General features: G+C 44.9%; 1 protein-coding gene across 2 annotated transcripts in view; it reads left to right on the top strand.

Moving 5' to 3' along the window:
• The window catches only part of SMC4 (structural maintenance of chromosomes 4), a 512,503-nt gene that overhangs the window by 242,071 nt on the left and 254,832 nt on the right, over nt 1-15,600 (top strand). For both annotated transcript variants that reach the window (XM_086944206.1, XM_086944207.1), the window contains exon 13: nt 4,498-4,659. In XM_086944206.1, the coding sequence (XP_086800332.1) occupies nt 4,498-4,659 (162 nt within the window). The remainder of the gene's footprint in view (nt 1-4,497; nt 4,660-15,600) is intronic.

Below are 15,600 nucleotides of genomic sequence, written 5' to 3'. Positions count from 1 at the left end.
GAAGCCCACTCTTCAGTGCCTGCCATCTTGCAGATGGCAGGTACTCCCCAATCAAGGTTACAGATTGCGGTCACTCCCCCCACGTGGGGTGAGCACACCTAGGGTGTAGTCACCATAAGGTCAGTAGCCAAAGAGACCCCTAAAACACCGCCTTAATACAGTATTCAGGGGGCTACCCTGAACCAAGAAAGCAGGAAAGAAACAGCAATAAAGTAACCTAACAGCCGTTCGGGAGCTAATGAGGATGATGCCCACTGACTTGGCCCCAGCCCTACCAGCCTGCTCCAGCAAATTCCTGGTGTGTCCTGCAGCCAGCAACCTAGAGAAACCCAGATCTGCCTGCCTTCAATCCCAAAGACTGTCTCCCGTGAACACCGGATTTATTCGAACACCAGACTCCAGCTCTACAAGGATCCGTGAGTTTGCACCACTCTGCGCCCGAGTTAGAGTGGCCCAACACCATGGGGAGGTCTCCCCGGCGATCCCGACCTGAGATCTGGCGACCCCTGACTTGCCTCAAACCTCCAGCCGTCGCCTGCAGCCTCAAACCGGAAGGTTCCCCCAAACCGGGACCAGGAGCGGTGTAAGATCTGACCCTAAAAGGCACCCCTGCACCAGACGGCCCACAGCCTTGGATGCCCCAATCCACGGTGCCTCACCAACCCCCAACATCCCAACTTACCTCCAAGTGGTGGTCGCACCCAGAAGACCATTGTCCCCGAGCCTGCAGTGCCTTTGCAAACCAGAGATTCCCCATCGTAAGCTACAGGGCTTCTGGCGCCAAAACAGCACTCTGCACCCGGCGACTCCAGTGCCGCTGAGGGTGTAACAAGAGTGGGGGACCCTGGAGTCCAACCCCAGAACACCAACTCCCACAACAAAGTACTTGCCTTTAAACTGATAACATTATGTTCGAGGCATGTGAGCTGTAGATCACATACTGTGCATAGCCTGCCTTCTAGTGTTGGGTCCGGATGTTTGCACTTTGTTTTTGTTCGAAGAAGTCCTTTCAAGTCACGAGGTAGGTGTGACTCCTTTCGGTGATCGTGCGCATGGGCATCAACGCCAGTGTTTTTTTATCCGCCACCTGGTTCGTATGTGAATTGCTGCACTCCGGTTCGGCACAGTTTCTCTGGTTCTCTTCGTGCAATCCACTAACCTCAACGGTACTGTTTCTCAATCACATTTACCGATTATCGTTTCGACTTAAAGATCTTTGATCTAAAAACTCTTGGAGGACTGTTGATGGAACAACTCCATTTAAGCTCTGTCCAGGGAGTGGTGCCAAATTTCCGCGCACCAACATGCTCCAAGTGTGCAATCTGTTTCTCCGGCACATGATGATCGACTGCAAGGCGTGCTGATCGTTTCGATGAAAGAAGACTCTTTGTGACTGTCTGGATCGATGTCACGAAATGCAACTTCGAGGCGGCTTCGTACCAGACATCTTCGAAGATTCCGACCGAGAAGAAACACATGCTCACAAAGCCGTGGAAGAGGAACATGTCTCCGTGTCTGAGGCTGACTCAGACATTGAAGAACAGTAGCAAGTTACACCGATACAGCGTACCGTGCGTATTTAATTCCTTCTTGCCCAACAACCAAGGATCAAAAAGGCCCAAATCCTTCCTCTGCCTGTGAGCCAAGGTCAGCAGCGAGAACGTTTCGAGCACTCAGCCCGCAGGCCCGGCACAGAAACACAATGAAAAGCCTTCCTGCTCGGACTAGTCGGCCCCATGCAGGTGCTGAGCCGAAAACCTCGCGCGCAAAATCCAAGAACGTCCTGGTCCACCTTCCTTCTTTGTTGAAGCCTAAGTCTTCGGTCCAGTAGATTTCAGGCCTGAAACTTTTGACGCAGAAAACTGCAAGTAAAGATAAAGACTCAGACAAAAGGGGCTCGGATCGATGTTACACTTTCAGAACCGAAACAACATGCTGGGTATTAACCCAGATACTGGACATCTTCATGCCAAGAAGTTGTCTGTTGTAGTCTATATGTCGTGGTGTAACTAAACGGAGTCAAAATGGTACTCCCTCCCGGGAGCCATGCCTACACACCACTGCCTGTGGTCGCAGTCGTAGGCCCTTGGCCCACCCACACAAGTGAGGTATCATTTTACTCGGGAGACTGTGGGGAACGCGGAGTGGTAGGAAATTTGTCCCGGCGCATTGATTTCAGCCAGATACCACTGTTCAATAATCAACAAATGCAAAAGGAGCAAGATGACCCGAATGCTAATTGCCCCTCACTGGGTGAGACAAACGTTTTCAAAATTAATAGAAATGGTGCAGGGCAGCATTCTGAGATTACCAAAACAACAAGACCTGCTGTCAGTGGATAAGGGGAAAGTTCTAAACCTCAAATCAGTCTTAGCCTGGCTCCTGAAGCTTTAGAATTCATACATATCGGCCTTCTGGAGAACCTAATGACTGTTCTCAGAGAAGCAAGAAGGCCAGCAACAAGAAAGTGTTACGTAGCCAAATGAAAGATACTCGTTGTGGGGGTCAGATAAAGTGCTTAAGGAAAAACACTAAAGATGCAACTGTACTAAAATATCTTATACACCTACTGGACTGCAAACAAACGTATACATCCTTAAAGGTATATCTGGCTGCAATTTTGGCCAACACAAGAGGTCATATAGGAAGTTTTTCACAATACCAATATAAACACTTTTTAGAGGCAGCAAAGGAGAAATACACCAACCAGAAGAGTACCAACACCCACATGGAATCTAAATGTTGTGCTACCTCTAATGAAGACACGTTTTGAGCCCTTCTACAAGGCCACATTAAAAATGCTCACACGAAAGACAGCCTTTCTGGTGGCTATAACATCAGTTTGTGCAGGGTGGGTGAAATACTAATCAGGAACCATATATACAGGTCCTCAAGGACAGACTATTCATGAGAACAGATCCACAGTACTTACCGATGTTGATTTTACACTTCCATATAAATCAAACAATACAAATACCAAGCTTTTTTTGCAAAAAGCGACAAATGAAGCAAAGCATTACACGCTAGACGCAAGAAGACAAAAACATTAAAGAAAACAAGGCATGTATTTGTTTCCTTTGCAGACAATAATGGAAAACCAGTAAGTAAGGCCACCAATACGACCTATATTGATGGAAACCGGAAATATTTATCAAAGGTTGATAAATCACTGTAGTTAATTTTAAACTGAATATAATACATTGTTGTAAATGGCTTAGTGGTTCCTAAGCCAGTGGGCTATAATTGGTATTAGTCTTCACTTGGGCGAGCCATAAAGGATTGAGAGCCTATTACAGGGACCACTGGGTTCCAGGGAGACAATTACTTGTCAGCCACAGCTTTCTCTGGGTCCTCTCTGTAGTTTTATGCTTTACCACGGTTCAGCCAAGAGGTGGCCCTGATGCTGGGGATACAAAGTGCTGAAGAGATGCCTGGAGTGTTCCTGGAGCCACCTTGATATCCACGATCCGTGATGGGTCATCTCCGGCCTCGGTACTCTATCTCCCATGATGCACCAGGGGAGGCCAGTGCAGGTTCAGTCACCAAGGTAACTTGTATCTGAAAGAGACATGTTAGTGATATATTAACAGATTTGAAGGCATCTACTGAGGGTCAGGACGGTCATCCGGCAGACACTTTGGTGTCCAGTGGCGTTTGGGCGTTAGTGAGCTCCCAAGGATGCTGGTTTTCATTGCTTTTGGGGGTGCTGAAGTTTTTCAGGAGACTAGCCAAGTGGCAATAGTGGCACTTCTGTCCCGGCGTAAGTGGAACTTCTAGTAAGTTAGATATGCCAATCGGGGGTTAGCCAATTGCATGTACACTTTAGTTGGGGGTCAATGCGCATGCATTGGGGTTTGGACAACAGGGAATAGTGCATTAGAGTAGAAAAACCAACCGAATCAGTCCAAAGTTTAGGGCGTGTGCTGAGGATACAGAAAGATGCACTACCTACAGGTAACAAACAGCAGATAAATGCCTGCTATTAAACAAAATCGTTTTGTTTTTTTAACTGGATTTTTTATTTCAACAATGTTTTCGTGTAAACCATGAGCAATCTAACCAACTGACCCTTTGCTGGATTTTGATTTTGATCTAGTTTTCAAAAGTCTGTAGTTTCACAGGTTCACCTTTCACCCATGTTTTTCACACTGGTTTCCTTCACAAACTGTGGAAGAATAGTTACAAAGTGTTCTGTGCAAATTTCACCAAACCTCAAAAAAGGACTCCCTAATGGTGCAAACAAAAACCTCTGCAGCGAAGAGGTTATGGGTCCAGTTTGTATAATATAATACAAAAGTGGTTTTATCAAGGGAACAAAAGACCATACTACAGTGTTTGACATGGGAGGCATAATTTTAAAATACCTAGTGGGTTCTAAAATTAAGGGTGCTTTTTAAAAGGCAAAATATAGTCATTTGTCATAACATAAATTTGATAAACCTTGTTTGGATGTTCGTGGTAAGCTATATTTTGACATCTTAATGTTTTTCTTATCAGGGTGACTTGGGAGCTATTGATGAGAAATATGATGTAGCCATCTCTTCATCGTGCGGTGCCTTAGATCACATTGTTGTTGATACTATTGACACAGCGCAAGAGTGTGTTAATTTTTTGAAGAAGCAGAATATTGGCGTAGCAACATTCATTGGTTTAGACAAGGTAAATATGCTTGAATTGCTTCATCCTACACCTTTTATTGACACTTTGTTCTTCACACATCTGGATTGGACTGCTATATTGTTGTATATTTAATTGTCCTCAGTCATCACAATACTGAACACTGAATTGCTGAGTTATTTGTTGGCAGTCGAGCGGATGGTGTTTTTACAGCTCTCCTCGTCACCTCTTAAAATGTAGTTTCTTGATCATGTGTTCATTAATGTTAATAAAAATCGCAATTTTCCACTTGCCTATGTGTGGTATCCTGTACCACTATCATTTGTAACAATATTTTAAAATCTGTGTATTTTAAAGGCCAAGCTTTGTGTTTTAAACCCATTTACCACAAAGTGTAATTGCATACAAGCCTCCTTTGCTACATAATCAGTATAAAAATGAATTGGATAATCATTTTTATCAGTGAAAAAGTATTGAACTGTCACTATAAATAAGTAGGCTACTTCATTGTGCAAAACTGCAATATGTGAACTTATATTCTAAATAGTAGAATCTTCATTGATGGTTATAAATGCTTCAATAATTTCGTTTTGGGGGTCTTGTAAAGCACATGGCTACCCAAACACGGGCTTCCCAGCGCTAACCGGCGACCTAAGAAATGAGCAAGCTAAATTCAGGAGAACCAATAAGTTTTCAGTTGCTTCCTAAAGCTGAGCAAATTATTAGATCTTAATCCTAGCGGACGTGAGCGCCAGAGCCTGGGGAGCCAGGTAGCCAAAGGAGCGCCCTCCGCTTCTGGCTTATCGATAAAGCCAGAAGAGATTTTGATCGCAAGTCCCGAGCATTCTGTTAAGGGACAATTAATTGCTTCAGAATGTGTGGTTTTTGAGCTTGCTTTACTTTATGGCGTATACAGAGAGACTTAATTTAAATTATTCTCCTTACAGTCAGCCGATGAAGGCTTGCCAATGCCGGTCATGCGGAATGAGATTGAGGGATGTTCAGCAGGACCTGTGCTGCAGCATTGTTAATAACCTGTAGTTTTTTTGTAACAAACATAGGGCTCCCAAGATAGAGAAAATTGCTGTAGTTTAGACAATTCACAAGTCCTTCGACTAATCTATGGGTGTCAATGGGAAGCAATTTGCTAGTCTAAGGGTTCTTAAGAAACCAAAGCATGACCCCTCCAATTTCTAGGCGTGTGCTTCCATGGTGAGATTCTTGTTAAGTAATACTCCTAGGCTTTTGACCTCTTCTTTTGGAGTAGGACGATCACCCAGGCATATAGGCCATGAGAAAAATTATTCCATAGAGCGGGGTTATTTCCCACCAACATAACCTCTGTCTTGTCGCCATTCAATTTAAGGTGGTTGCTGTACAACCACATTTGTACCTGCTTCATGCATTCCATCAACTTGGCTCAGTTTGTCTGTTTGAGGTGAGGGCGACAAACTGAGGGTTGTCTGCATATGAGACCACCACAAATCCTGCCAGACAGATGTCCGCTAAGGGGCATATATATACTTTAAAAAGAGTAGGGCTCAAAAATGAGCCGTGGGGAACTCCTCATTTAAGCTGATTAATTCCGCACAGTGTCCCTCCCTGACCTAAAAGCTTCTGTTTTCCAGAAAGGAGGCCCGTCAGCTCAGTGCTTTGTCCTACATTCAGAACATCTCCTGCCTGCTTTGCAGAATTGAATGGGAAACCGTGTCAAAGGCTGCGCTAAGATCTAAAAGAATGAGCGCTGTTGAGCCCCTTTGGTCCAGAATCCTCCTGAGATCTTCTGTGGCTGCTAGAAGAGCTCTCTGTCCCGTATCCTGACCTAAATCCTGTTTGTGTTCGATGTAGGTGATCATGAGATTCCAGGAAGTTGGCCAGCTGTCTACTGACATTATTCTCTACAATTTTGCTTACACGTTGAAGCAGAGACATGGGTTTATAATTCTGTCTTATCAGGATCTGAGGAGGACTTCATCAGTGGACTAACTATCGTGTGTTTCGCAACGTGAATCTTTTCTATATTCACTATGCTGTGCATTATTCCGCCATCTAGTGGTTGGGTCCGGAATTGTAGTAGTTCTTCTCTTTTTTAGGTTTCGCCTCGTCGAGAGCTGCGCACTGCGCAGCTTTTCGGCGCAGGCGAAATCTAATGTTAGAAACAGTGTGGCTTGGAATCCGCCCCTCTGTTCCATTGGCTAGCTCCTTAAATGGAGGCTATCCATTGGAACTGAGATCTGTCCGTCATGGCCGGACCAGATTCGTGGGCGTTCCCGCGATTTCTTCCCTCTCCACCCCTTTCCGATCGTCATCGTGGGCGGGGTTTATTTTTTGTTGTTGTCCAGGTTTGTTTTGTCCGTTCCGCGGCCGTCCGCCAACGGAGGAAGCCTTCCCGACACCCCACCCCTCCCGCTGTCCGTGTGCTTCATGTTTTTCCTGCGGCCTTCCCGGGCCCCCTCCCGCTGTCCGTTAAAGCCCCCACCCTGTCCGTGTGCTTTGTTTTTCCTGCGTCCAGGAGGATCAATACAGACGGAGCCTGAAGGGCTCTCAGAGCGCACATTACCGTATATTCTCCTGGCCCTGGCCGCCTGCACCGAATGCCACTGGCTGCACAGTTTGCAAGGCCACTTGTCTGCACTGAGAGGAACATACATCACTCATACAGCAGCGAGAAGCCGGAGAGATGTGGACGGGCTTGAGGAAGGGAGCTCAAAGGTTAATGACGCTTTATTTAACTCGGAAGATGCTGTAAATCGGCAGAGTGGTTTCTGCCACCACGGGTAACTGGCCTCACTTAGGTGAGATTTGTCCGAGGAATCCTTTGCTCTTCAGTGAGGTGCAGGTGAGTGCTTGTTTTTCTTTGTTTCTCCTCAGTAAGGGGAAAAAACGTCGCCTGCAGAACAGCTGCGCATCTAACTATGTTCAGTGCGAACGCGAAAAATCCCTTAAAGATCCCAGAATTCGTTTTAAACATCGGTCGATTTCACACTGCAATTTGCAGTAACGAACCTGTTTTCGATCTGACAAGCGAGTGCCAGATACCACGTCGCTGGCTATCGTTGCATCCTTCCCTGGCTGGACACGATCAAACAGGACATTGTCAGGGTATTATTGTAGAATACAATCAGACACCCACTGCTGCTCCCCCACTGTCGGAAACAGACAGGTACGCAGGTTTAGTTCTGAAGAGTTGATCTGTAACATTTTCCAATTTCTCCTGTATAAGCAAGTTCCTTGCATTTACTTGTTCACCAGAGCTTGGTACTTTAACCGCGATGTAGGGCGATGGTTGATTCGTAGACAAACGCACCCCCGCCCCTTCAGTGGTCCCTAATCTGTTTATTAAACACCACAGTGTTGTTACTCCACCTGTCACTGGCAAAGGGGAGGGCTTTATTTTCCCCAATAATTTGAATAGATATACACTAACAGCGGGGCGTTTAATTGTTGAATGTATCTGTTTGTATACCTTTATGTATATCATGTATTTGCTATGAATTCTACTTAGTGTTTCCTCCTGGTCCCTGAATAGGGAGCAGGGCAGGAATTTTCAGCAAGTAATTGCTCGCCATTGCTTTCTGCAGTGGACTTCCACTCGCTTTTTGTATATGTAGAATTATTTGTTTTGTGGTTTATCTCTCCATCACATGATAGATTTTTTTTCAGTGCATATCTGATTTTGCCACAACGAATGCATATGTTATATGTTGTATTTTTGTGTGTTTGGGACGATCTTTTATTCTCTACATTCTTTATGGGTTCGATGAAAAATTATAAAACTCACCGAAAGGAAAATAAAACAAGTAACTGTGCGCCAATATACATTGGTTTAAATACACGTATCCGAGTTAATTGCTCCTTTTTAAAATAGGGTTTCAAGCTACCATAGTTGTGCAACGTGAAAAACTGTTTGTCCAGTTTTGAAACGTAAAGGTGAAAGCTACTGAACAAAGTTAATGTTTTTTCAGGCATTTTCAATGATAATATACTATTCGTTTTGGCAAAAAGCTTGTTGAAAAGCAGTCTCAGTGAGGTATCATCGGTGATAGACTGAAACTTGTTTGCCTTGGGTGACTTATGTTTATTTTTGTGCGCTTTCAAGCACAGGTTCCTGTTGCATTTTGTTTTCAGGCAGGGGGCCTAATTTAGAGGTCAGAATGAAATGGGTTAAAAATGCAAACTATTTTTGTGCATGTTTTCCATCTTCCATCTAATGCTTGTTGAGAGGAAGCTGTTTTTGTATACTAATTTTTTGCCCTTAGTTTGCAACCAGCTTACTACATGATGGTGATAAAACATAGTGCACAACGGACGCAATGAAATGCACAAAATCAATTATACCTCATTCACTTTTAGTGGTGCAAAATGCAAATATATTCATGTAGAGCACAGTGTAAAAACTCCTCTGTCAACATGGCCTTAGCACCAGTTGTTTTCTCAATGCTGCTTGCATTCACATTACTGCAAAAAAAAAAGAAATTATGCTTTAAAAATTCGTCCGTGTTGTTTTCTGCCTACCCCCACCCGCTGTCTGTGTTGCTGCCTGCCTACGCCCACCCGCTGTCTGTGGTGTTGCCTGCCTACCCGGACCCGCTGTCTGTGTTGTTGCCTGCCTACCTCCACCCGCTGTCTGTGTTGTTGCCTGCCTACCCCCACCCGCTGTCTGTTGTTGCCTGCCTACCCCCACCCGCTGTCTGTTGTTGCCTGCCTACCCCCACCCGCTGTCTGTGTTGTTGCCTGCCTTGAGGGAGCTGTCTCTAAAAACTGAAGGTCCGCTCTCTGCGAGGTGGCAGGGAGTCTGCTGAAGGCACTGGAAGCTTGCTCCAGATAGTGGCAAGGAATGGCTGGACACAGGTCACATTGAGCACGCATCAGTCATATTCCATATCGAAACAAGGTGTGTGGCTTATTGCGAGTCTCACCTCAAATCCCACGGCTCCCAATCGAAGCTGTACAGATTGTGAAGTCTTATTTTGGGAGTACTGGATGTTTGGCCCACCTGTGCAAATTCAGCAGCACACCTGACAGAGCACTGCGGAGGCCCGTGATTAGTGGGTGGATCTTGTTGCCAGGCAACAGCAAGACACTTTCAACTTTTAACCACCAGAATAACTGCATTTTTTTCTCGAGGTTTTACCTACACCTTAAAGAAGACAGCTGCATAGTTACCACATCCTTGTGACTGGGGGTGAATGTTTGCATTGTTCAGCATTCCGTCCATAGTTTGTTCTTTTGCTTCCGTTGTCCTAAGTGGTCTGAGATTGTGTGTCACATGTTGCAAACCTGGCTGGTGGTGTTAGCCTCTCATCCTTCCAGACTGGGAAAACAATCACCAGCGTGACTGTTCACGAAACTAACACATCTATGGAGTACTACATGCATGTGTTGCTGCTTCATGGAGTGTGCATATGCTGTATATTGTGTGGTAATCACTTTTCTCATATGTAGTGCTGTGCTGCCGACACATTAAACAAAAATGTATAATTTACAGTGGCCCACTATTTGCCCATCTTAATAGTGAACAGAATGTTAGGGTAAATATGTAGCAGGCTGGAGAAATAAAACACAATACATTCTACACTGTTGAAACCTTTTTGTGTTTTGGTTTCACTGATTATTGGAATGAGTGGTCGATAAATAAATATTTGAGCCCTTCTTAGAGATTTTATGGTGTGGTCATGTTCTTTATGGTAATATATGTTCCGAAATCTCGATCACTGGTCTTTAACGTAATTTCGTTTGATTTTGAGGTTTCAAAAACAGCCATTTCCCAAGGGACCGGGTGGCACAGCATCCGGAGTCTATACACCTCTAGGTGATAGCTCTAAAACTGTAAAGTCAGTAGGGAGTGTTTTTATGAAGGTGCGACCCTGAGGAATGTTCTTGTATGTATGAATGCACGGTGGGAGGTGCGTCTGTGCTAATGTACCTGAATGCGTGCGGCGCGGGGGTGTTGCTCAGAGTGCAGGGATTTCTGTGCCAGTGCGGGGTGAGTGGTGTTCTACAGAAGGGGGTGGGCCTGTGTGGATGCAGGAGAAGGGGGTGGCCCTGTGTGGAGGCAGGAGAAGGGGGTGAGCCTGTGTGGGTGTAGGATGGGTGGGCCTATCTGTGAGTGCAGAGGCAGGGGGGTTGCATGTGTAAGTGCTGATATAGGATGTGTGCCTAAGTGAGTGCAACAGGAGAGGCGTTTGTGAAAGCCAGGGGAGGAGAAGTGGTTTCCCTGTACAAGTGCAGGGGATGAACAGTGCTAGTGTGAGTTCAGAGGGATGAGTGTGTCTTTGATAGTGCAGCCCATTAAGGTCATACTTATTTGTACTGGCCATGCTTGTTTCTTAACTTCCTGACATTTTGACGCAGCGTGAACACATTACTTTTTGTGGTCCAGCCCACGTAGTTTAACTTGTCTGAGTGCAAAAGACATACTGTGTGCCTACAACCTGTCCATTGCTTACCATTCGTTGTGTTTATTGTCAATCTCATTTATTTGCTTCTTATTCGATTACTTTTTTTGTCTCCGATTGTATTCCGTGAGAGTGCATAGGTTTATCAGCTCTTTTCTTCTGTCCCCAGTGTGATCCCCACAAAATTTCCACCCCCCTATGTTCAATGTTTCTCCCGCAGAGCTGTTGGCAATGTAAATAACAATGCCATTTATTTATAAGTTAAAAAAAAAAAAAATGTCATGAGCAATGCCAATAGCTCTAACTTTTCCAAAGGCGAAACCATTGCATTGTAAATGCTTGTTTTTGTTTGCTGTTGGTGGGCTTTGACGACGTAGTACCATTTGGTGCCCTTCTGTGATGTTGACGGGCTTCTTCCGGAAGCTCCCACCTTTAGTAGCCTTCTTTAGATTCTTTTTCCGCCGTTTGATCTGGATCGATACGGAGAAGCTCCCAAGATTGGATAGAAGAATCGTGAAAAATCGGAGCAAAATCAGAATGGTGTCTTCCACTTTCAACTTTAAATCTACGCCGACCGCTGTTCAGAGGGAAAAAAATCAACAACTTCGTCGACGATCAGAGAATTCGCATGCAGGGGGCTCCCTGGGCGTGGTAATAGACAAGACGCTGTTAAAGTTCGGCAAAAACTGCCACCACAAATACGCTGAAAAGGATCAACACCCGGTCTGTAACCTGTGCCTGCCACTGGATCATCAAAGCAATGACTGTAATGCTCCGTCTACACCCGAAGACGTTGATGGTAAGAGCAAAGCAGCGACAAGCCAAGTACAACATGCAAGGCAAAGGACCATCGCTGCGAGACCTGCGACTCTCCAGTGAGGAGGAAGATAACATTGCCAAAGGACCAGAAGGCGACGAGGAATTCGAGAAGAAGACTCCGAAGGAGGTAAGAGTCGTTGACCTAAAAAAAACTTAGAAAAGTCTCGAAAATCGGACTCTAGACCTCCAAGGGGGTCCTCTGCCTTGAAGCATTCTGCGACAGTAGCTGCATCCAAACAGAAACAGACCGTAGTATCCTTGGATAAGAACTCGGGAATGGCAAAGGTCCTCAAAAGACAGTCTGGAAAAGGACGCCTCAGCGTCCTAGAAAGAGACCGAAGCAGACCTCAACGACTGGCTCGACGTCATCAGCCGAAAAACAGAAAATCTTGAGGCCGCAACACACAAGGCTGAGTGAGAAGAAGGCTCGAAGCCGAAATGGCGAATATCCTTCAACGAATAACAGACTTTGACGAAAGCTTGAAGCAATTCAAGATACCGCTGAAAACAAAGGCAATAGAAACCGAAAGGGTTGCCGAAGAACCAATACCGCCAAGAACCCCCGAACAGATCGAAGAAAAAGAGGCAGTTCATTCTCTGGGAAGACTAACAAGCTTACGCAGAATCGTCGAACTCTGAGAATCAAGAGCTCCAGAGCCAAGATCTCAACGCCAAATCACCTAAGGAGGCTTTGGAATCAAATCTTTCAAAGCCATCAACCCCAGATGACATTGGTATGTATAATCAGGTGATTAAAAAGGCTGCAAAAACATGAACAGGCATGTGTACCAACATTGGGAGGAGGTAGGAAAACTGTTGCAAAACCTACCAGGAAAATTCCAGAAATGAGCTAGTCACCTGGTGGAAGAGGGTAAAAATATTGCTAATACCTGTTGAAAATCAGCCCTTGATGCTGCTGAAACGTCTAGCAGGCAAATGACTGGCGTAACGGAAAGGAGGAACGCGTGGCTTAGATTCTCTGTCTTCTTATTATTTGCATTTCTAAAGCGCTCTATCACCTGACAGGCATCTGCTCGTAACTGTCTGACCACCTCCGCAGGACCTTCAAGACCTCCATGATCTTCAAGCCAGAAGTGCGAAGCAGCATCATTAATTCACCATTCAAAGGAGAACAATTGTTTGGAACTGTGGTTGATAAAAAGCTAAATCAACTAAAGGATAATGACACCGCAAGATCCTTGGGGCTCTGCAGTTTAGAAGCACACCATCAAGAAGACCAGGAGGAAGAGGTACACACCAACCTACTACTTCACATCCAGGTTACAAGCAGACATCCCAAGCTGGAAACCAGGGGACACAACAGGGACAGCAACATAGCTAGCAATATCAAGGAAAAGGATCCTTTTGAGGGGGTCTCCGTGGCAGAGGTCACAAAAAGAGGTGGACAACAAACCTCTACCAAGTGACTGCATTCACCCCTAAGAGGTACACTCGCAAACAGCAGTGAGAGTACACACGAAAAAGCAGTAACCAAAACAAGAGAAAAACAGTTTACTGTTCCTCCAACATACCACTCCAGTAGGAAGTAGCCTAGCACTTTTCCAACAAAAGTGGAGAGAAATAACCACAGACAAGTGGATTCTAGTTCAAGTTCAGAAATTTGTATAGCGCACTACTCACCCAGAGGGTCTCAAGGCGCTTGAGGGAGGGAGGGGGGGGAGGGGGGACTAGAGTTAACAAAACAACTGCCACACAGGAGGCCAAAGCAAAGGACTCTTTCAAAAGAATGATCTCACCTAGTCAAAGAGGTGAAAGAACTGCAGGGAAAACATGCAATAGACATACTTCCTAATTCCAGAGGTGGATGGAACATTACGGCCAATATTAGATCTAAGGTTTCTAAACAAGGTTATAAAAACACAAAGATTCAAGATGACTAAACTACAAGCAGTGTTACCTCAGTTGCAAAGGGGAGATTACTTGGAAACAATAGACTTAAAGGATGCATATTTACACATCCCAATAAACAAAAAACACAAAAAAATTAAGATTAATCATGAACACTGCCACTTCAATGTATTTGCTTTTGGTCTAAAATCAGCACCAAGGGTGTTCACAAAGTGCCTGGTGGCAGTAGCAGCACAACTCAGAAGGCCAGGAATTCATGTTTACCCCCTACTTAGACTGGTTAGTAAGAGCAAACTCGTATAGCCTATGCAAACAGCATATACTTCAAGTGATAGAGACATTAGTTCAGCTGGGTTTCTCCATACACTGGGCAAGTTCATAAATAGAACCAGAACGCAAGAAGGTGTTCTTGGACGCAGAAATAAACACTGTTAGGGAAAGCATTCCCCAGTGAGAAAAGGTGATCATCTATATTGAAGGAGACTCCTCTATACCAGAAGGGGCATTAATTGACAGTAAGGGAGGGAGCCAAAGGTGGGAGCTGGGAGCTACCGGAGGAAGCCAGTTGACCTCACAGAAGGGCACCAAATAGTACTATGTCTATGCCCACCAACAGCAAAACAAGAAGAAATACTACAATTCCGGACCCAAGCACTAGATGGCAGATTAACGCACAGCATAGTGAATCCAGCTAATTCTTCAAACTGCAAAACTAGTAAACTAATTCATTATACCGGTTGGGAAACTGGCCCTCTTCCAAGGAGAGATTATATATAATGGGGGCAGTATCTAGTAGGGAGCCAGTTTTAACCGTCTTTCCTGTTCCCTCATTTAGGTTCTTTTAGTTGAGAACACACAAGGTATGAGTCCCAGCCAACTGTATTGTGGCCTTCTTTAGTAGTTTGGACCGTCTCCTGATCTGGGTCGTTACCCAGAGAGTCAAAAATAAGACTCACTTAGTGACAAGACAGCAAGCACGCGCTTCACACCGTTCTTTGGAGTGAGTGGAACCTGTCACTGAGACTAAAGGTTTCAAGAAAGAATTCAATATGCGATTGCTTTCCCTAGAGGCTTGTGGGAACCGTGCAATTTGCTCTGCAAACTGGTAATCTAGTTTTTCTAATAGCATGTTGATACTTTTTCGCCGTTTTTTTAGAAGTTTCCTTTTTGTCAGCATCTTAATTTCGTCTTCAATTCCTTTCTTCCCTTTTACATAGTTTCTTCAGGTCTCTGTCAGGAGTGAACCAAGTTACAGTTAACCTAGTATTACAAGACTTGTGCATTTTCTTTAAAACCAGAGTCTCCAAAGATACTACCCAGTTCTCAAATGCCTCATTGGCGGCATTGATATCGCCATCTTGTGAGTACCCAATAACTTGAAGAGATTTTATCCTTTGGGGGATATTGGTTTCAGATCATTGTCTAGTAGATTTATGGCAAGATGTTGGACTTAGTCCTGTCTACCTCGTTTATCACAAATTCAATCAAGAAATGGTCTAACCATTATGTTGGACATATTAGAGAAGATGGAATCTAATATATGCCTCTTGCCATGGATGGGGAGTTTGACTAGCTGTTCAAGCTGAATGGCAGCCTAGTCTTGTAGCAGATTGTGACTACAGGCAGCATCATCTAAATGGATGTTTAAGTCTCCCAGGAGGGAAAAGTTCAAGGACTGTAGAAAGGAATGATATCTGGGATATGCTGCTGGAAATCCGCAGCTGGCCCCATAGGCCTGTAGAGTAGGAGCCACGAGAATGTGAAGGAATGCAAGAGTAAGAAAATGGCCAAAAAGGAGAAATATGGGGCTGCTTTTCAGGCCTCGCTTGCTTCTCCTTCCCCTCCTAAGACGTCAGCGGATCCCTTGCAGTGTGTGGGGCCCTCTGCGTCTTCGCTG

The sequence above is a fragment of the Lissotriton vulgaris genome, chromosome 11 (assembly GCF_964263255.1).
Source record: "Lissotriton vulgaris chromosome 11, aLisVul1.2, whole genome shotgun sequence".
Taxonomy (NCBI): domain Eukaryota; kingdom Metazoa; phylum Chordata; class Amphibia; order Caudata; family Salamandridae; genus Lissotriton; species Lissotriton vulgaris.
Note: the sequence above shows the minus strand (reverse complement) of the source record. Positions and strands in the feature narration are given on the sequence as shown.